Here is a 20,766-nt window from a genome sequence, read left to right as displayed (position 1 = left end):
TGATCCCAGTTGAATCGAAGTTAAGCATTGGTTGTCGCTTAGTCTGCATTGCCATCACGTGGGGACGAACGGAGCAAAGTGCTTACTCCTCCGTCGTTCCTAGGCGTACTCCCCAGATTTCTCTCTCGCAATTCGCGCGTGTGCACAAGCTTTGGGCAAAAGCGCCGCAGCTCTCACGTGTTTTCGGCGTTCACAAAATATAAATACGCCAATGAGTATGAGTGTGCATCAGTGTGAGTGAGTAAAATAATAATACGATAATATTGGTGAGTTGGTATGAGTCTGTTGGCTTACCATGCCGACCTATGCGAGCGCTTGCTGACAGACATCGCCAAAGTGATCCAAAATGGTTGTGACACAGGTTTGTTGGTGTGTTATCTTGGAATACTAGTGTGGCATAAACAAAACGTGGACGCACAAATGCAATGAACACATCGACACTGTATCTCTGTTCATGGTTCCTGTGTCTTTCTTTTGTGTGTTCCTATTTCTAATTTTGATATCTTAGTTGAAATCAAGAAAAAAAAATGGGCATGGGCAGGACACATAATGAGGAGGGAAGATAACCGCTGGTCATTAAGAGTTACGGAATGGATTCCAAGGGAAGGGAAGCGTAGCAGAGGGCAGCAGAAAGTTAGGTGGGCGGATGAGATTAAGAAGTTTGCAGGGCCGACATGGCCGCAATTAGTACATGACTGGGGTAGTTGGAGAAATATGGGAGAGGCCTTTGCCCTGCAGTGGTCGTAACCAGGCTGCTGCTGCTGCTGCTGATGATGATGATTTCCAATTTTGCTTGTGATGCGGTAGTATTCCAAGCTGAAGTAGTCAGCTATGGAATTCATGGTCTCCTTCTAGCATTTCTCTCAAGGAGAGAGAAGAATGCAACCTACCTCGCCGACTTCAAGGCACACCTGAAGTGGCACACCGCCATGTACTTCTTCAGACTCTGACTCTGTGTGGTCACGGGGGCCGGCGCTGACATTGTTTGGAGCACAGGCTGCAATATAGATGGCAGCTTTAGTGCGAGGCTATCACAGGTAAGCTGATATGTCGCCAATAAGCTTATGTAGAAATGCAAAGACAGTATGCAACATGCACACTTAACTCTGAAACGCTCTTTTTCGATGCCACATCCCGTTCATACGCTGAATGCATATTTGTGAATGCCAGAAAAGTACACCAAAAGCAAAACACTAATGAAAATAATAATTTAACATATGTATCACGTGCAGCTTGATACACTTCTCATTGGACCTGTGCTGCAAGTTTGAATAACATGTGTAACGTGTTTTAGGAAGATAAATTGGATAAGAAACAACTAGGTGTTTACTTTCAATGCCAATTCGTCATGTATTGGGTTCGTTTTCATTATTTTTTATAATGTTTAATATGAGGCATATTTTTCAAGTAGCCAGCTAGGTGTTCTCGAAGTGTATTTGAGAAAGCATAAAATAGTTAATGTTCTTATATGTGACATTCCTGTAGAGAGTTCTCGCATGGAATCTGCATTCTATAATAAGCTAGACAAAACTCACTGAAGAAGTGAGAATTCTCAATTCGTCCTGCAACTGCATGTTTTTCTTGATTCTAAAGATGCGAGAAATGTCGTGAAACTAAAATTTGAGTGGACAGAATTAATTGGCACTTGAAGGGGTTATAGTCAGTCAACACGGTATTGTGAGAGACAACACAGACCATGATGTGTATTATAAAAAAAAGACCTGGAAAGATAAAATATCTTCAATGTAAGAATGCTAAAAAGCTCTGCAATCAAGCGAAACTCAAGCAAACACAGATATTGGCCATATACATAGAGACAGAGAGATGACAACAGTATACACCATGCTGCTATCCCCTTTGTAGCAGATGTTTTTCACATGTATTGCTGTTCTTTTGTACTGGGCCAATGGCTGTCAAAGCACTGTTGTGTTTAGTATGACCTACAGCAAGACTTGTATGTAAAAAATCACATGTGATTAATTACTTGTAATTGATTGCATCTCTTGGTAACTTTGTAATTAAATGATTACTTTTTTTACTCGATAATGGTCACTGTAATGTAACTACATTTTTTCAGTAACAAATTGCATGTAACCCGTTACTTTATTGATTAGATAAGCTGTAAGAGGACACGCTGGATTTAGCACTTCATTTTGGCGGGAAGTGCAGTAGGATGCCTATGGTCGTCCAATGCGGCAGTCTCATGGGTACGCCTGCTTCAATAGGCAAAACTGAGTTTCACACACCTCTCTTGCAGGTGTTGTTAAGCGTTAAGTTGTTAAGTGCAGGTGGAAAGAGTTACCACTCAGTCTTTTGCTTAGTGCAGTCTACAATGTCTATCAAATAGACAATTTCTTGGGCATTGAACATACATGTTCCTGTTTGTCTTCATGATACCTGACTCACGCACACTTATTTTGCGATTGTAACACAAACAGTATGTTGAGGGTTGAATGATAAACACCTGTATTTTTAATTACAATACACATTTAGCTACGTTTTCAAAGAACGTGAACTTTCGCTGGTGTTCCTTGCAAAGCTCTGGTTTAAGTCTCAAGGGCAATCAACTGAAGGAGGCCGGCAAGAGCTCCATCAGATGCTGGACGGCAAATTGAACCGGCGGTGCTGCGAGTTCAGACCGATGGCCACTTCAGAATTTGTTGCCAGCAAATTACATATGGGCGATGTTTTCAGCTTTTCCCTGCCAGGAGCGCCTTCTACGAGCTCCAACAGCAGTGAAATGCTATGCTTCATAGAGGATCCAGATGCGAGTACTGCGGCATCGTGCAACCACGGTCTCGTGTGCAAGGTGTTCATACGCTACAACACCACCACCATTCCTTCCAGCGTGCACATCCAGTGAGCTTTCAGTGTCGCTGCCGATGTCTTTAGAAGAAAAAGAGGGGAGATGGGTGATGAAAACCTTGAAAAGAATTTCTTAGTAAAGTAAAACGTCGTGTGAAGGGCTGCAGCGACGCACTGAAAGAGCCAGAGCGGCTCGTTTTATATGTTTACTGTATTTGTGCAATACTAAAAAAAGTTGGAAGGAAAGTCTGGTAAAAGTAATAGTTACTTTTTAGTAATTGCCAAGTTACTTTCGTGGGACAGTAATTCAACTGTAATCAGTTACTTTTTTTCTGTAATATGTAGAAGTCTGGCTAAAGCACATACAGGGTTTGTCCGTAAAGTAATGAGACTGCCTGTTGCACAGCGCTGCAGGGGCCAGCAGCATGTTCCCTGGAGGTGGGATTTGTGGTGGAGGTTCTAAGCTAAGGAGTATACCGGGCGGCAGTTGCATCCAAGCTTTGACGACGTGAGGATCTGAAGTGCCGCAAAAGCTGTTTTCGAGTTTGTGTCATGGCAGAAAACGTCAAAAATGAAGCGTTCACTGGAGCAGCGCTGCGTGATTAAATTTTGCTTTCACCTGGGCAAAACCACTTCCGAGATGCTTGCTTTAAGGTTAAGGTTCAAGGTTAAGGTTAATAAAGGAGGCTTACAAAGATGACGCCCTATGACGGGCCGACTTTTTCCGGTGGTTCAATGAGTTCAAGAAGACTGTTGAAGACATGGAGCGATCTGGATACCTTTCAACGAGTGGTTTGGACGAAAATGTGGCTAAAGTAATAAATCTCCTAGACTCTGATCGTCGTTTGATTAACAGTTTAATTGCCAATGATCTCAACATGTGCAAAGCAACGGTTCACAAAATTATTTCTGAAAATTTCAATGTGCGGTAGGTCTGTTCGAAATTGGTGCCAAAAGTGTTGAGTGATGAACAAGAACAACGGCAAGTTGACATTTCCTGTGAGATGTAGGTGCAGCTAGAAAATGTGCAGGACCTTTTAGATGGTGTAATAGCAGGCAACAAGTCGTGGGTGTTCTAGTACAACTCCGAAACCATGCGCCAAAATTCGGAGTGGCACACTGCGAGCTCTCCGCGTCCCAAGAAAGTGAGAATGTCGAAGTCCAAGGACGAGACAGTGTGCATTGTCTTTTTTGACTACCGTGGGGTGGTCCACAAAGGATTTGTACGTCCGGGTCGACCCGTCAACACCCGCCGTGTTCTACAGAGAAGTCCTTGAGCGCCTTCACAGAGCCGTCAAACGGAAAAGACCGGAGTGCTGATCGCTGGAAGCTCCACCACAATAATGCTCTGGCCCACACCGCCTTCGTTGTGACTGCCTACCTTTCCTGAATAGGGGTTGCAACCTTGTCGCAACCACCGTACAGCCCCGATGTGAGCCCGGCCGACTTTTTCCTGTTCCCAGAGCTCCAAAGAAGCTTGAAAGGTCGCCGTTTTGATTATGTTCCCGCAATCCAGCGGGCTGTCACAGAGTCTCTGAAACATGTTACGACAGCTGACTTCTAGGGAGCTTTTGCAGCCTGGGAATCGTGTTGGCAGTGGTGTATTGATGCACAAGGAGACTAGTTTGAAGAATTTTAATAGTATTTACCGATCGGATCAATAAATTCGTTTTACCGAACCCAGTCTCATTACTTCACGGCCAAACCCAGTAAGTGCTGCAGCAGGTGCTATCACGCTGTAGGTCATACTGAGCACAACAGTACACTCACGAAACAAAATGAAATTGAAAGCAGGAAATGAACTGTGGGTATATCATAATGCAGAAGTGCACCTGATGACGGTGATATGTTTTTCTTCAGCGTTTGGCGGACTGCAGTTGCTGAGTGATCACTTGTTCCTTGATCAAATGCTCTATTTGGTGATGCTTCTGGTGATGAGGTAGGTTCCTCCTTCTGCATGCAAATTAAAAATGTTTTTGCACTAGGTTTCTACTTATGACAATGCAATGTACAATGTTGAAGAGTCCCAACGAATGTGCATTCTCCCATGTTAATTTACTTATCAACACTGCTGATTCCTCGCAAATGTCATTGCAGAGTGGGTAACAAATGATAAAGGTATGTTACACGAGAACAATTTTGTATACAAAGAATTTCAGTATCCAGGGGGGCGGGGTCGAATGCATATAAAAGGCCAATCAGCTTTGAACAAACATCTGAAAGTTATCTACATTGCCACATTTTAGTGATGGTAAAGAGCCAGACGCTAGCAAAACTCTGAGTAATGAATTTAACACTTTATTGGGTGAACATGTGCGCAGAAAGACAGGTGATGCTCAAAGCAGAGTGAAAGCAGCAAGCACAGTTGTCAATCATCAAAACCAGATCTACGAGTCAGATACGTCGGCTATTTAAATGTGACTCGATGTAGATTCCAGCGTAATAGCTGGTGCTCATGCGCGTTACAGAATGTACAACACTATTCACATTACACATGCAATCTGATTACACAACGTTTAGCAACAATATAGACAACAGATAGAATTGGTGACAACATTCGAAAAGGTTGTGATACAGAAAGGTGCGTCCTCAGGTGAGCGCTAACTATTAACATTTGTTAGCCAGTTAAAAATGCTCACTGGAGAAAGTATGCGGTGTCTATATTACCGTGTTGACTGCATGCAGATCAGATAATTTCTCTCTGCTGTCATTTGCAGAAATAAAAGAGTCTTATCTGTGTTGTTTCTCAGCTGATATGGGACTGATAAGAGATCGTGCCTGTGGCCAGTAGCACAACCTACAGAAAATGCACCTTAGAATTGCTGCTGCTTAAATGCCCTTTAATGATTTCAATCATATACTGTACATGAGAAATTCTGCGCTTCTCTGAGGTGAGCTTTGGGTCTGCTTTAGTTTTATCTCTGATACTACATAAACATAATACCTGGCCATAATGATTAAAAATCAGCTGTCCCATATTTTATGTGACATTACATCAAGCTTTTTACCAGCCTGCCAACTTTCGATTACGCTCTACCAGTCGGTAATCTGACATGTCCAGCTCTATGATACTGGTGTGTGAATATGTTCATGTGATATAGTGCAGAGCTGCTAAGTGCAGAAAGCTTCTGTCAATTCGATCTTTACACAGCCTGAGAAATCGGTTTTAATTGTATGTTCCAATAAACAATGCGTTCAGAACTTGCAATATATTGCTCAACATTTATTTAATGAAAATGTGTGACTCTACAATGGGCTCTAATGATACCCACACGCATACATTGCATACACTGTGCTGTGAAAGTGACATTGCTTTCTTGATTACTTTACACCATGATTGCTTCTACTTCATTTATCCACACTAAACTGGAGCAACAGCCTTGAAGTTGAATTACAAAGACAAGCGTCTTTCTTTTTCTGCAAGAGAATCTGCCAACATTAATCTTTCTGTAGTCTTTTGCAACCTAAGAATGCTGTGGAAAATAAACACTGCCTGTCCAACTTGAAGACAACCTGTATGGATGTGCCAACCAATTACAGTCGCTCACTTTTGTGACACCATGGTAGAGGTGAGCTTCTTTCAAAGTCTGCGTCTCTTGGGAGCGATTTTTTGTAGCACAGAGGGCACAGAGGCCAGATTTCGGGTGGAGCTTAACTGAGGGTGATATTAACAAATGAGATAAAGGTGGTACTGCGGGCAAGGCCTGTAGAGAGGGAGGTATTGTTGGCAGAGTGAAGTTAGTATTATGGGCGGAGCTTGTTCTGAGAGCATTAGTGTAGACAAAGGTTACACTGAGGGTGTTATCAAAGGCAGAGTGATGACAGTATTGTGGGCAAGGGGGGTGGGGCAGTGTTGTTGGCTAAGCTTTTACTGATTTCTTAGGTTATGAATGAGTATAGGTACAAATTTTGTATCTCATTGTTGTTGCGTTAGGTCTCGCATAGTGGACGATAGAACACAGGACTTTTGTTAACGGGGGTTAGCTGGGTTCATTAAGCGAGTGGTACATAGGAATATTTGTGGTCACATGGAGGCACAAAGAGTAGAATGTTCTCAGACCGGCAGCTGAGGAGCAGGAGAGGAGAGGAGCAGGAGGGCTGCGCGCAACTTGGTACTTAGTCTGCTCCAAGTTCGTAGAAAAGGAGGGTTCCCGCAACAGAGCGAGTGCAGGATTCAGAAGGAGCGTGGCGCCAGCATTTACTACCGTACATACGAGATGGCGGTGCCATCTCTTGATCCTTCTTGTACCAATTGTGTTAAAGCTTAACGAGCTCCACCAAATAAAGATATGTTGGGACTTCTCTGTACATATGCATTTGCTCACTGACCATCAAAGATTAGCATTATCAAAGCAGTGAGCACGAGGTAATGAATACTGGTAAAAGAAAAAAAGAAACATAACTGTTTACCTTAATGGTTAGATGTGGAATACAGGAGCTCCTGTACAAGTCTGGTGTCACATCTGCGGAACAAAGACAAAATGAAATACAGCTTTGTAATTGACAAAAGGAACTTGTCTAACTTCAATATGACCATGACGCATTTCCCAGGATCAGGCTCAGAGTGATTGACTCAAAAGTTCAGTCGAATTAAGATGCATGTTACAGAATACAGAAACTTCGTATCTGCCGAGATTTCAGCACATACTAAAGAATCGCAGGTACACAAAATTAATCTGGAGCTCCCTGGTGTGGTATTTCTCATAGCTATATTGTGGCTGTGGGACGTGAAACCCAATTAATTAATTGCAGACAGACCCTCCGTGTAATTAAATTTATACGGTAAACAAAATTAAAAAAAAAACAAATCTGGAAAATTTTCCTTGAAGCATCACAATGACAAAATTACTCAAGTTGTCCCATCAACTAGGATGGAAAATGAGTGCTGATCAGCATGTCTGTAAATTATAATGAATTATTTATAAGTCATGTACATATCATATCTAACTAATTAATTGAACATATAATTACTGAACAGGACTCATTTTCTATCCTAATGGTTGAAACAAATTCAGATTGTCGAGAAGAGCTATCACAAAAACAAAAGCCAGGCATTGCTTACAAGTATTTTTCTCAGTGCATGGTTTCAAAGCAAATTGCTACACCTAATCATTTTTATCACTTTCATTTATCACATAGATCTGAATAGATAAGTGAATTGCATTGTTATTCTTGCATTTCTTAAAAGTAATAATTTCAGAGAAAAAATAATGGTAAATGCAGCAGTGGCATAGCCAGGACTTTTTTTTCTCTTTGTTTTCTTTTTTTTTGGGGGGGGAGGGGGGTTGGGGGTGGGGGTGGGAGGAGGGCACACTTGAGGGGTGATAGGGGACTAGGCAAGCTCCATACTAACACAAACACTTTGGGAAGGAGGGGGGGGGGGGGGTAGGTAGCATGGCGCCCTGCATGCCAATCTCTGGCTATGCCACTGCAAAGGTAATGTAGGGCAACATTTGCTGCATTCGCTGCTGCCAAAATCGTTTTGCAGAGGGATTCTTTGCCTGATATCGTAGTGGGATACAACTGTGTTTTGATACCATTAGTAGTAGCAGCAGCGGCTTAATGGCATTGCAGCCGCTTAGGCCATAATGCCCCAAGACACACTGTATGTCACACTTATAATGTTACACCACCTGAAGAAAATTGCACATAAGCATGGGGTGGACGTTGTTCTTACAGCCCATTGTAAACTCTCGAGGTTGTGCTCCTTAGTACGTTACCAGAGCAAAAAGAAAAGCTCAAAACATGCATGTGGAAAGAGACATGTAAAATCCTGTGAGTTTTGTACCACCGAGGTCGTTTACAAGATTCAGCTAAGCTGAGGTAAAGTTTACATTGGCAAAATGAGTCTATGCATTAACGACAGACTCGGGGAGCGCTCGTCATCTCTGAACGCTGTAACAGGTGGCGTGCACCTACCTGTGTGCATTAAAAGACAGGGGTTACATCTTGCTCTTTGATAATGCTACGAGTGTCAGCAAGTGTAATGACGGACTGGTGACGTAAATCATTGAGGCTGGCCAGATAAGTGCTCAATCAGCCACGTGCATTAGCGCGCTGACGGATAAAGAAATAAGTTATCTTAGTAGGTGTTAGGTTTTGTTTTAACCTTCACATGTGAATCTTTATGAGCCTTGTATCTACCTTTTGACTGTCCATGCGCGTCCTCTCTTTTTCCTTGGAAACTATTAATTAAACTTAAGTAGTAAGTGAGTCCCTTTCCTGTCCACATTGTTTCCTTCTGCCCTTATTCTGCTCAATAACACATCAATATAATATTATTTCAATATTATATATTAAAGCATGCAATGACATCGCTGAAAAGGTGCCTGCAACTGAGTAAAGAGTGCCTATACATACATTCCTCCTCTTCGACATCAGAGCCCGGTGGCGATACTGGTTCCTGCTTGATTTCAATGTTTAAGTTTGGTTGCAGTGGGTGTCGATTGCTGGTTGAGTCCATCATTAACCTGAAAGGAAGCAGTTAAATATGCCAATTAGCAAAAAAAAAAAAAAAAAAAACTGCGCCACTTTGAGTAAAACAGCTGTTGTATTTATTTATATTATATTTATCTACTTAGTCAGTCAATCAGTCAGTTAGTTGGTTTGTTAGAACAACCCAAAGGCTTGTTTAAGCGGCATTACACATGAGGCAATGATCACGAAAGCATTGATATAACAATTTCTGCAAATCAGTAGATGCAGAAAGAACAAAAACATATGTGCAAGCACCAAAAAGAAACATCAAGGGGCATCGTAGGTAGCAATACTGTCAGTTCCAGTACAAACTTGCAAGATGAGTCGCAGTGGAAAGAGAACAAGATTGAGGAAAAGTAATACTGGTGCCAAATACACATGAAGCCCATTGATAACTGAACACCGCAATTGCAAATTACAGATTGGAACCCTAAGCAAGATCAGATTGCTTTTATAATTTATCCTTATTATTTCATAACTGCATATGTACAATTGCAGTGTCCATGATACTTGGGAAATCATGAACAAACATCTTAGTGTTTTTTTTCCTTCTGATTTGCTGATTAGTGTCCTTTGCCCAGTCATGTAAACATGCTATACCAACAGCAGCTTTCATCACCTTTAATAGGCTAACCGTGCATATGTGGTGCTGTAATATGAATAAGCGGAATGCTGTAACAGGAAAATGTCGGGTGTTGTAGAGCCCTTTTAAATATGCCTAATGCAGTAACCTGCATTTTATTTTTAAATTTTAATAAAAAGGTGCTGTGCCTTCACTCACGGCTACTTTGCTTTTGTTTGAATTCCACGAGCTGCCATTTTCATCTTCATCATGCTTTAATCAATCAATAATTTGTTTAATGTGTCTAGGAACAACCTTAAGGTGTGAGTGCTTGTGCATGCATACAGTGAAAAAAAAATCTACAAGAGAATCTGAGAGAGAAAAAATAAGAGGGAAAAGATAAACAAAAAGTGAGAACTGGGCACACTATGAAAGAATAAGCACATTAAGTATAAGAAGGCAATTATGGAAAGGGCAGTTTGCATAAACAATAATCACACCAAGTTCAACGGAAAGAAAGAGGAGAAAAGGACTTGAACAATGTGTGAAACTTTATGCTTTGATACACCAGTGAAGAGTGCGGAAACAAAACCGTGACGTATAAAAAATGAGCTCAACAAAGTAGGTGTTATAAAAAACTTTGTATTCTGTGCTTAGTTGATTATTAGCTATGGCAGGCAGGAACATGAAAAGATCTATGCTCCCTAGTGACCTTATGTGGACCTTGAAACACAATACATCTGAGTTTGGGGCAGGTGAAGATACCATGAAGGAGTTTGAAAACGAACAGAAGATCAGTAAACACGTAAGCAACAAAGTGATGGCAGTGCCAGTAATCCAACAGTGTTAAAAAAGATGCGTTGTCAGTACTAGCAAAGCGATGACTATGTATGCTTATAAACTTTTTCTGGACCAGTTTTATGATGTCTATCTTGGATTTAGAAGTGCCATTCCAGACCACTGATGCGTGTTTAGGTTAATGAAGACAGATTGTTGTGTACAACACGTGGAAAGGTGTTGGAGAATTAAATTCTTTGTATAGTCTGCAAACACAATCGAGAGAGCGTAGACCCTGCATTGTAACACATCTTTTATGACCACTAAAGTGTGCAGTTGTATCAAAGTGAAGTACCCTGAGGCAGCTGACTTCAGAGACATTACACACTGGTACAAAATCTTCAGAATAAGAAAACGGAATAGTTGCAGTTTTGTGAGTGAAAGTCATAACCTTGGTTTTAGCTGCCTTCAAGGCGAGGTCATTACGTTCGCACCATTCACAAAAAGAAGATTGGTTGGACTGCAGGATGTGACATTCATCAGTAGGGTGAATTTCACACTACTGATCAACATATAAAAGAAAATCAACAGATAGAAGGAAATAAGTATTCTGAACACACAGTGGAAGAAATATCATTCACAAAAATAAAAAAGGAGTGGTCCTAATACTGATCCTTGAGGGATGCCACTAGTTGCCTTGCACAAAGAACACGTTCAACCATCGACATCAACATAGCATGATTTGTCAAGAGGATAGCGGTGCAAGAGAGTGATAACGATGATAATAATAGATCATTCAGTCAATAATTTATTTAGTGCACCTGGGAACAACACTGAAGTCAGGGCGTTGATGCACAGAAGAACGAAAACAAGAAAGGCAGGAACATAACACAACTACGACCAAAAGTTATGGGATAAAAAAGAAATAGAATGAAAAAAAAACAAGGGCGAGAAACAGCTGCATAAACTACTGCAGAACTAATAACAATAAAGCTACAACACGCAACTGAAAGATGGAGAACATGTACAGAAGGAGAGAGAAAGTATGAGAAGAGGGAGAGGATTGCAGCTGGAAACAAGGCTCAAGAGCAAGTGCGAAGCTCGGAACAGAAAGAAGACAACACGTTTTGAAAGATGTCAAGATGGAGAAAATGACAGCTGTAACTTTGCACTCTGTGGAGAGGCAAATGTTTGCTGTAAGAGGTAGGATTGTGGAGCAATATTATGTTCCTTGGTAGTCTTCTCCGGAACCTGCAGCAGAACAGAAACTAGTAGATCTGAATGAGTAATAATTCCATGTATGAGTTTGTTTAAAAAAAAAAGACATTGGTACGACTGCATCTGCAGCTAAGTGATGGAAGTGTAGGATGATTATTCAGAGTTGAAAAGTTGTTGCTCCGTGCAGTCGGAGAACAATGTTTATATATACCCATGAACTTTTTCTGCACACACTCAATTAAAATGGTACTCGAATTGCTTCTGCCATTCCACAACCCCGAGGCATATTCAAGTAATTGGAGATGGAGGGATGTAAATAGTTTGAGGGAAGCAAAGTGTGGCAGGGAAACCTTTTGCAAGTCTGCAGATGGAACCAAGTGCGCGCAGGCCTTGTGACGCTATGTGCTTGGAGTGGGTGGAGAAGCTTAACGTAGTCTCAAAAAGCACATCGAGGTCACTTATTTCAAGAACCCTCGTCAACGCAACATGATCACCAGAATAAACGTGGACAATATTGTGGGCTTTACATGGATGTGACAGTATCTTGGTCTTCGATGACTGGAGAGTGAGCCTGGAGAGCGCCATTAAGAGGATGCAAGTATAAGGTCAGACTGCAGAGCATGGCTGTCCTTAGTACTGTGTACGTCCTTAAATATTGCGACGCCATCAGAGTAAAGAATAAATGAGGACTTCTTGATTTCTGAGGAAACGTCATTGATGAAAATTACGAAAAGAAGTGGACCTTATACAAAGCCTTGAGGCACACCACTAGATACCATATACAAAAAGAAAAAAAAAAAGGTTGATCATTGATGCCCATAAAGCAGGATCTATAGAGGGGTTAGCTACCATAGTAGAGCAACAATATGTAGCCCTACTACCTAGCAGCTTCAATGCAGTAGTGCACAAGCTTATAATAATAATAATAATAATAATAATAATAATAATAATAATAATAATAATAATAATAATAATAATAATAATAATAATAATAATAATAATCATGATGATGATGATGATGATGATGATGATGATGATGATGATGGGGGCCGGGCACGGGTGCTGCCGCTCGAACATACAAAATTCGCGAGCCGTTTCGATCGCGTATGAGTTCACTTCGCACTTTGTCGCGTGCTGACGCCGGCACGCGACGTTAGTTTGACGCTCGCGTCAGAAGCCAATATTTTGCATCGAAGCAAAATATATCCGTTGAACAAGGCCGGCCTAGGCGAACGACCAGTGTCAAACTATTCACATACGCGCGCACTCGCTGATATATATATGCTTTTATTTAATTTTTATATTAATTTTTCTTTTGGATCGCGGACTCTCGATCGCAGTGCGAAAGCATATGGCCTCCGGAACACCCGATCTCAGAGGCTGCTGAGAAAGAGCGACAAACCGGATCTGAAAACAGAGGCAGCACAGTAAGAACAATGCGGTCTGAGATCGATATGCACATTCGAAAATTTCCTTAGAACAGCTGTCTCTGGCGCTAATGGTGGTCGCGTGAGACAAATATTTCACACCACGTAAACAAAGTAATGTTGTTTTTTCCCCCTTCTTTCTTTTTTCAGTTTCTTCCTCCCTCAGGCACGAATAAACTGTCATCTGGCAGGACTTTGACACAGTTACGATTTGTCCCAGCTGCTCTATCACGTACGCGGACAACTTTCAATCGATTACCACTCAAGACACTTTCCATCAGGACATAGCAACTCGTCGATAATGCGACGACTTTTGCCCCCACTCGAGCGCACTGCCAGATTTCGTCACCGTGAACTTTGTAACATACGGCTTTTCAATTTGCATTTTCGCAGTACAAACACGGACCCGTCTGCCATACGAAGCAGCCTCAAGTGCGATCAAACCGCTGAGGTCAAGAAACGCGGGATATGTATTGAAACGAGAACTGCATATACGCTCATTATATTCCAATTTTTAAGATTGCCAGTCGTAACACGGACATTCAACTGTAAAGAAACCGATTACGAGCAGACGACGCGCGGAGGATAGCAGACGACAAGAGAGCATCAATCTCTTGGTCCTCTGGCGGCTGCGAGATGCAACAGCGAACTGAAAACAAAAATATTTCGACAACTTCGGCACAAAAAAAAACCTGTCGCCGAACGCTTCTCGCGTTCGACATTAAGCAAGAGAAACGTATTATGCGTTTTTCTCACAGAATTTCGCTAGGCGAGCACGAATAGAAAGACGAGACGCGAACGAGAAAGCGCGTAAAGCAGACAAAAAGAGAGAAGCAATAGAGCGAATCAGCTGGACGTTTCCGACCTCGCCTGTTAGGCCTAGAGCAAATAAACGAAAGTACCGCTTTGGCAACGAGCGCGCCCGGCCCATATTGAGGCGCTCATATGCGCCGTTATTTCAGACATTCGTTTCGGGGCTGCGCGGATAAGTGCGCGATAAGTCACTCGAGATAAGGGTTGGCAGGAAGTGATATACTGTTACGCAAGGCGACGCTGGCGTTTTACGAATCGTACGGGAAGCCCTGCGCTAACGTTTCGGTTAAGCCCGGCTCGTCGCGCAACCGTTCTTGCTTCGATCGCGCAGCACGCGCACGAAACGTTCCTCGCGAGACTTGTTACGAGATGAATAGCAAAAAGACGTTTACTTACAAGGTCTGCGATCGTGCGGAGGAGAAGGCGACGAATTTCGAAAACAAAACTCGCCGCTCGGTCGAAGCGGGCGAACGCAGCCGCACTACGTTGAACAGACGACATTTCGGCTTGCAGACGACGTTTCTTCTGGTAGGCTGTGAGGCCCCGTGATGCGATCGTGGCCTGTGAGAGATAAGTGTTGAGGTCTAAGCTTGCTTTCCTGTAGACTGGCGCCCATGTTTGCCCTGTTCTGAAAGGTCGCGGTGGGGCGTACCGCAGGCCCAGCGAGCCCGGGCCGGAACGTCGCCAAGAGCATTTTTTTTTTTCCTTCGACCGCGCGCGTGGCTGCTAGAGCCATCTGATGGACAGGGGACCAACTCCCGGTACCTGCAAAACAAGAGGCGCGCGCTTTTTGAAAATTTCCGTGTTCATATACGTGCTCCACAGCGATCGAACAAGGGAAGCCGCAGCCCGAAGCCAACGTTTCGGCAAGCGGATTCATTTTCGACGCTAATTGTCTTCGCCATGGCGTGGACAAGTCCACTTGCCGTAATGTTGGCTCCAAGCCTGGTGTGCAGTCTTATAACGGTTCGGGAGATGAATCGTTCGCTTGCCTTCGTGTGATTGGTCAGAATGACGCGTTTGCTGACGAAAGCGTGATTCTGACCAATCACGCGAGGTCAAGCGAACGGTTCACTTTCCGAAACAGTTATAAGATCGCACACTAGGCTGAAGCTTACATTGCCAGTGCTGGTTCTTTCACGCGTGATGATTACGGGCCATCAGTTTAAGTGAGACGACCTGTCAACGTCAAGGGATTCGATTTTATCCTGCCCCATGGCAATATGCTGCATGGTACTATCGACTAGTCCGCATGGCGCATGCGCAAGCTTTATTAAGAGGAGGCAGAAATTTACAAATGAATTACACACCATACGGGCAAATTTTCATGCACATATTAAAGGCGGAGGTAATTAATGAGGATCCCTGCATCAGCGTAAGGTGTGTGTTGTGCACACTCGTTGTTACCTTGACAACAGCGAAGTCGGTTTATTTTCATTTTGCTTCTGGTGTTTACTACAAATCTGACGGGTGGTGAGCAAACTGTGGCCTGTGATGTATGGTGTCGAAGACCACGTGAATTTGCATTGTGTTGCATAAATTACAACTTCAAACTCCAAAGCAAATAGAGAATACAGCATTTGACGTTTCGCTCATTTTGCTGCTTTTTTTTTTTTACAAGCAGGTGACGACATTTATGCTTCTGAACGATGAACAAGGATGGTTTATGCTGAACCATACGTCGATGTACCTTGCGCATCTGCATCTTGCGCGTCTTGCTCTGGCGAAAGGCGGACAAATATGTCAAAAGCATAGGTCAACAAAATAAACGCAACTCACTCAGACTCACTCACAAATTATATTTTTTTGCTTAGGGCTTATTCGGACTCAAGCTCGCCAAAATTCTACTGAGCTGGACCCCCTCGGACTCGCTCACCAGAATCAGGATCTGCCAGGTCTACTTGGCCTGCAGACTCTCACAAACTTGGGCTTTCTCGTGAGTTGAACGCATCACTGATTAAAAGAGCTTGATACGAAACTAACAGATCGCACATCCAGGGGGCTTACAAACGCTATACGTTTAGAAAAAAGTACGCAAGACGGTGATGGTGGTTGTGGTTTTGGTGTAGCAGTAGCCAGAGAGCCTGACATGCTTAACCGGCAAATTGTTCTGCGTGTGCATTTTATACGCTTAAACATGCAAGCAATATTAAGTTCCTTATTCCCTGTGCATCACAATGTCTTGTAACAAACCAATGCCTCCTTTGAACAAACATGTGTATGACGCGTGATGTTGGAAGTTCTGGAAGTAGACCTAAGGGTAAAGTGTGCTAAGTTTAGGCAATAGGGAAATTCTTATTTATGTGTTGGTGCATGCATGCGTATGCGCGCGGAGTGAGGTTTTGGCAGTTCAGGATATAACTCGGTCCTTCTTGCACTCTGCGGCATGAAGGCCTACGACGTAAGGAAAAGTGGATGCTGCTAACATTGTGCACAAAACAACAAAACTTGACTTCAGGCAATGTCACTTTTTAAATGCGATTCACGATGGCACCACAGAAAGTCCGGCTCGCAGTTTTGCTTTTTGAATTGCCGGACATGGCGCTAAGCGCTGACGATTCCGCAAGTCCTGATCGGCCAACGGAATCAACTGTAGATCCGTCTATGACAGTACGTGTCATAAGGGCAGATGCGCAGTTCCAGAAGTTTTACTCCCTTGCATCCATATTTTCCGTGGTTCGTGGTTCGAATCCCGGTGCCGGCAATTTTCCACCGGATTAAAAAAAAAAATCCGCGTGTTGATAAAATTGCACAAACAGGCCTGGAGTGTGGCCTGATTCCGGTGACCAGAACCGGTAACGCACTCCCTCACCAGAGCAGGATTGGCCACCCTGGTGCAGTACTTGGCCACAACCTCCTATGAACACAACAATCAAACCCCGGCCCTCAGTCCCCAGCAGCTGCGAAGCAACTGACCACGGCGGCGGTCAGACCTGCGACGCAACAGAGGGTGCTAAGAATCACTGGCTCCGGACAGGCCGCCATTGGAATATGAACCTGGCAACGTTTAACGCTAGAACGTTATCTAGTGAGGCGAGTCTAGCAGTGCTATTGGAGGAATTAGAGGGCAGTAAATGGGATATAATAGGGCTCAGTGAAGTTAGGAGGCCGAAAGAAGCATATACAGTGCTAAATAGCGGGCACGTCCTGTGCTACCGGGGCTTAGCGGATAGAAGAGAACTAGGAGTCGGATTCCTGATTAATAAGAATATAGCTGGTAACATACAGGAATTCTATAGCATGAACGAGAGGGTGGCATGTCTTGTTGTGAAACTTAATAAGAGGTACAAAATGAAGATTGTATAGGCCTACGCCCCTACATCCAGTCATGATGACCAGGAAGTCGAAAGCTTCTATGAAGACGTGGAATCGGCGGTGGGGAGAGTGAAAACTAAATACACTATACTAATGGGCGACTTTAATGCCAAGATAGGCAAGAAGCAGGCTGGAGACAAGGCAGTGGGGGAATATGGCATAGGCACTAGGAATAGCAGGGGAGAGTTATTAGTAGAGTTTGCGGAACAGAATAATATGAGGATAATGAATACCTTCTTCCGCAAGCGGGATAGCCGAAAGTGGACGTGGAGGAGCCCGAACGGCGAGACTAGAAATGAAATAGACTTCATACTCTGCGCTAACCCTGGCATCATACAAGATGTGGACGTGCTCGGCAAGGTGCGCTGCAGTGACCACAGGATGGTAAGAACTCGAATTAGCCTAGACCTGAGGAGGGAACGGAAGAAACTGGTACATAAGAAGCCGATCAATGAGTTAGCGGTAAGAGGGAAAATAGAGGAATTCCAGATCAAGCTACAGAACAGGTATTCAGCTTTAACTCAGGAAGAGGACCTTAGTGTTGAAGCAATGAACGACAATCTTGTGGGCATCATGAAGGAGTGTGCAATGGAAGTCGGTGGTAACTCCGTTAGGCAGGATACCAGCAAACTATCGCAGGAGACGAAAGATCTGATCAAGAAACGCCAATGTATGAAAGCATCTAACCCTACAGCTAGAATAGAACTGGCAGAACTTTCGAAGTTAATCAACAAGCGTAAGACAGCTGACATAAGGAAGTATAATATGGATAGAATTGAACATGCTCTCAGGAGCCGAGGAAGCCTAAAAACAGTGAAGAAGAAACTAGGAATTGGCAAGAATCAGATGTATGCGTTAAGAGACAAAGCCGGCAATATCATTACTAATATGGATGAGATAGTTCAAGTGGCTGAGGAGTTCTATAGAGATTTATACAGTACCAGTGGCACCCACGACGATAATGGAAGAGAAAATAGCCTAGAGGAATTCGAAATCCCGAAGGTAACGCCGGAAGAAGTAAAGAAAGCCTTAGGAGATATGCAAAGGGGGAAGGCAGCTGGGGAGGATCAGGTAACAGCAGATTTGTTGAAGGATGGTGGACAGATTGTTCTCGAGAAACTGGCCACCCTGTATACGCAATGCCTCATGACCTCGAGCGTACCGGAATCTTAGAAGAACGCTAACATAATCCTAATCCATAAGAAAGGGGACGCCAAAGAGTTGAAAAATTATAGACCGATCAGCTTACTGTCCGTTGCCTACAAAGTATTTACTAAGGTGATTGCAAATAGAATCAGGAACACCTTAGACTTCTGTAAACCAAAGGACCAGGCAGGATTCCGTAAAGGCTACTCAACAATAGACCATATTCACACTATCAATCAAGTGATAGAGAAATGTGCAGAATATAAGCAACCGTTGTATATAGCTTTCATTGATTACGAGAAAGCGTTTGATTCAGTCGAAACCTCAGCAGTCATGGAGGCATTACGGAATCAGGGTGTAGATGAGCCATATGTAAAAATACTGGAAGATATCTATAGCGGCTCCACAGCCACCGTAGTCCTCCATAAAGCAAGCAACAAAATCCCAATAAAGAAAGGCGTCAGGCAGGGAGATACGATATCTCCAATGCTATTCACAGCGTGTTTACAGGAGGTATTCAGAGACCTGGATTGGGAAGAATTGGGGATAAAAATTAATGGAGAATACCTTAGTAACTTGCGATTCGCTGATGATATTGCCTTGCTTAGTAACTCAGGGGACCAATTTCAAAGCATGCTCACTGACCTGGAGAGGCAAAGCAGAAGAGTGGGTCTAAAAATTAATATGCAGAAAACTAAAGTAATGCTTAACAGTCTCGGGAGAGAACAGCAATTTACAATAGGCAGCGAGGCACTGGAAGTCGTAAGGGAATACATCTACTTAGGGCAGGTAGTGACGGCGGATCCGGATCATGAGACGGAAATAATCAGAAGAATAAGAATGGGCTGGAGTGCGTTTGGCAGGCATTTCCAAATCATGAACAGCAGGTTGCCGTTATCCCTCAAGAGAAAAGTATATAATAGCTGTGTCTTACCAGTACTCACCTACGGGGCAGAAACCTGGAGGCTTACGAAAAGGGTTCTACTCAAATTGAGGACGACACAACGAGCTATGGAAAGAAGAATGATAGGTGTAACGTTAAGGGATAAGAAAAGAGCAGATTGGGTGAGGGAACAAACGCGAGTTAATGACATCCTAGTTGAAATCAAGAAAAAGAAATGGGCATGGGCAGGACATGTAATGAGGAGGGAAGATAATCGATGGTCATTAAGGGTTACGGACTGGATCCCAAGAGAAGGGAAGCGTAGCAGGGGGCGGCAGAAAGTCAGGTGGGCGGATGAGATTAAGAAGTTTGCAGGGACGGCATGGCCACAATTAGTACATGACCGGGGTTGTTGGAGAAGTATGGGAGAGGCCTTTGCCCTGCAGTGGGCGTAACCAGGCTGATGATGATGATGATGATCCATATTTTCTCTCAACCGCGCTAAACGCGATCACCTAACACAGAGGAAGAAAAATGACTAGGAGGGAGTGTCACGTGATCATCTCGTAGCATAGTAAAAAATATAAAGTAAATGCTTCTGGGAAGTAGGCCCTCGACACGTGATGCGCAAGCAGTAATTTATAGCCTCTGAACATCGTGCAGAGATGCCTCAGAGCGAAAGCGGCGCCGCGGCGGCAGAGGAGGCCCGGTTGCCTAGGCCAGCTGCTTGGCATCATGCAACCTTTAGGCAAACGCAAAGCAAGAAGACGCATGGAGGGGGTAGAAGTGGGGCTCCACGAGTCTGGACTTAGCGCCTGGTTGCGTTGCCGGTGCTGCGATAAGGACGGGCGCAAAGCTGGTGGCGGACACGGCAGAATGAAACATCGTTCCAGCGCACAATTGAACACGGACGAGAAGAGAAAGACAAAACGAACGCCGGACTGCTAAAAGGTTGACAAGGGTCGAGGAAGGGTTTGCACATAAAGGAGGAGGGGAGAAAGGGCCCAATGTACTAGAAAGTATATCGCTAAGTATGGACAGCTGGGCTAGTTGGTTGTGATTAGCACTATGAAACATCGTTCGAGCGCACAATTGAACACGGACGAGAAGAGAAAGACAAAACGAACGCCGGACTGCTAAAAGGTTGACAAGGCTCGAGGAAGGGTTTGCACATAAAGGAGGAGGGGAGAAAGGGCCCAATGTACTAGAAAGTATATCGCTAAGTATGGACAGCTGGGCTAGTTGGTTGTGATTAGCATTATAAAACATCTCCCCTCATCTCCCCTCCTCCTTTATGTGCAAACCCTTCCTCGACCCTTGCCAACCTTTTAGCAGTCCGGCGT

At 43.6% G+C, this 20,766-nt stretch overlaps 1 protein-coding gene across 1 annotated transcript in view; it reads right to left on the bottom strand.

Annotated features, from left to right (window-relative positions):
* LOC142560264 (zinc finger protein 711-like) overlaps window positions 1-14,773 on the bottom strand; it is a 36,653-nt gene extending 21,880 nt beyond the window's left edge. The window contains exons 1-5 of the mRNA XM_075672226.1: window positions 14,476-14,773; window positions 9,166-9,275; window positions 7,216-7,268; window positions 4,638-4,758; window positions 891-997 (exon numbers count right to left, since the gene is read on the bottom strand). Coding sequence (XP_075528341.1) covers window positions 891-997; window positions 4,638-4,758; window positions 7,216-7,268; window positions 9,166-9,271 — 387 coding nt within the window. The 5' untranslated portion in view covers window positions 9,272-9,275; window positions 14,476-14,773. The remainder of the gene's footprint in view (window positions 1-890; window positions 998-4,637; window positions 4,759-7,215; window positions 7,269-9,165; window positions 9,276-14,475) is intronic.
* Window positions 14,774-20,766: the final 5,993 nt, after the last annotated feature.

Source organism: Dermacentor variabilis, chromosome 10 (assembly GCF_050947875.1).
Source record: "Dermacentor variabilis isolate Ectoservices chromosome 10, ASM5094787v1, whole genome shotgun sequence".
In the NCBI taxonomy this organism is placed as follows: domain Eukaryota; kingdom Metazoa; phylum Arthropoda; class Arachnida; order Ixodida; family Ixodidae; genus Dermacentor; species Dermacentor variabilis.
Note: the sequence above shows the minus strand (reverse complement) of the source record. Positions and strands in the feature narration are given on the sequence as shown.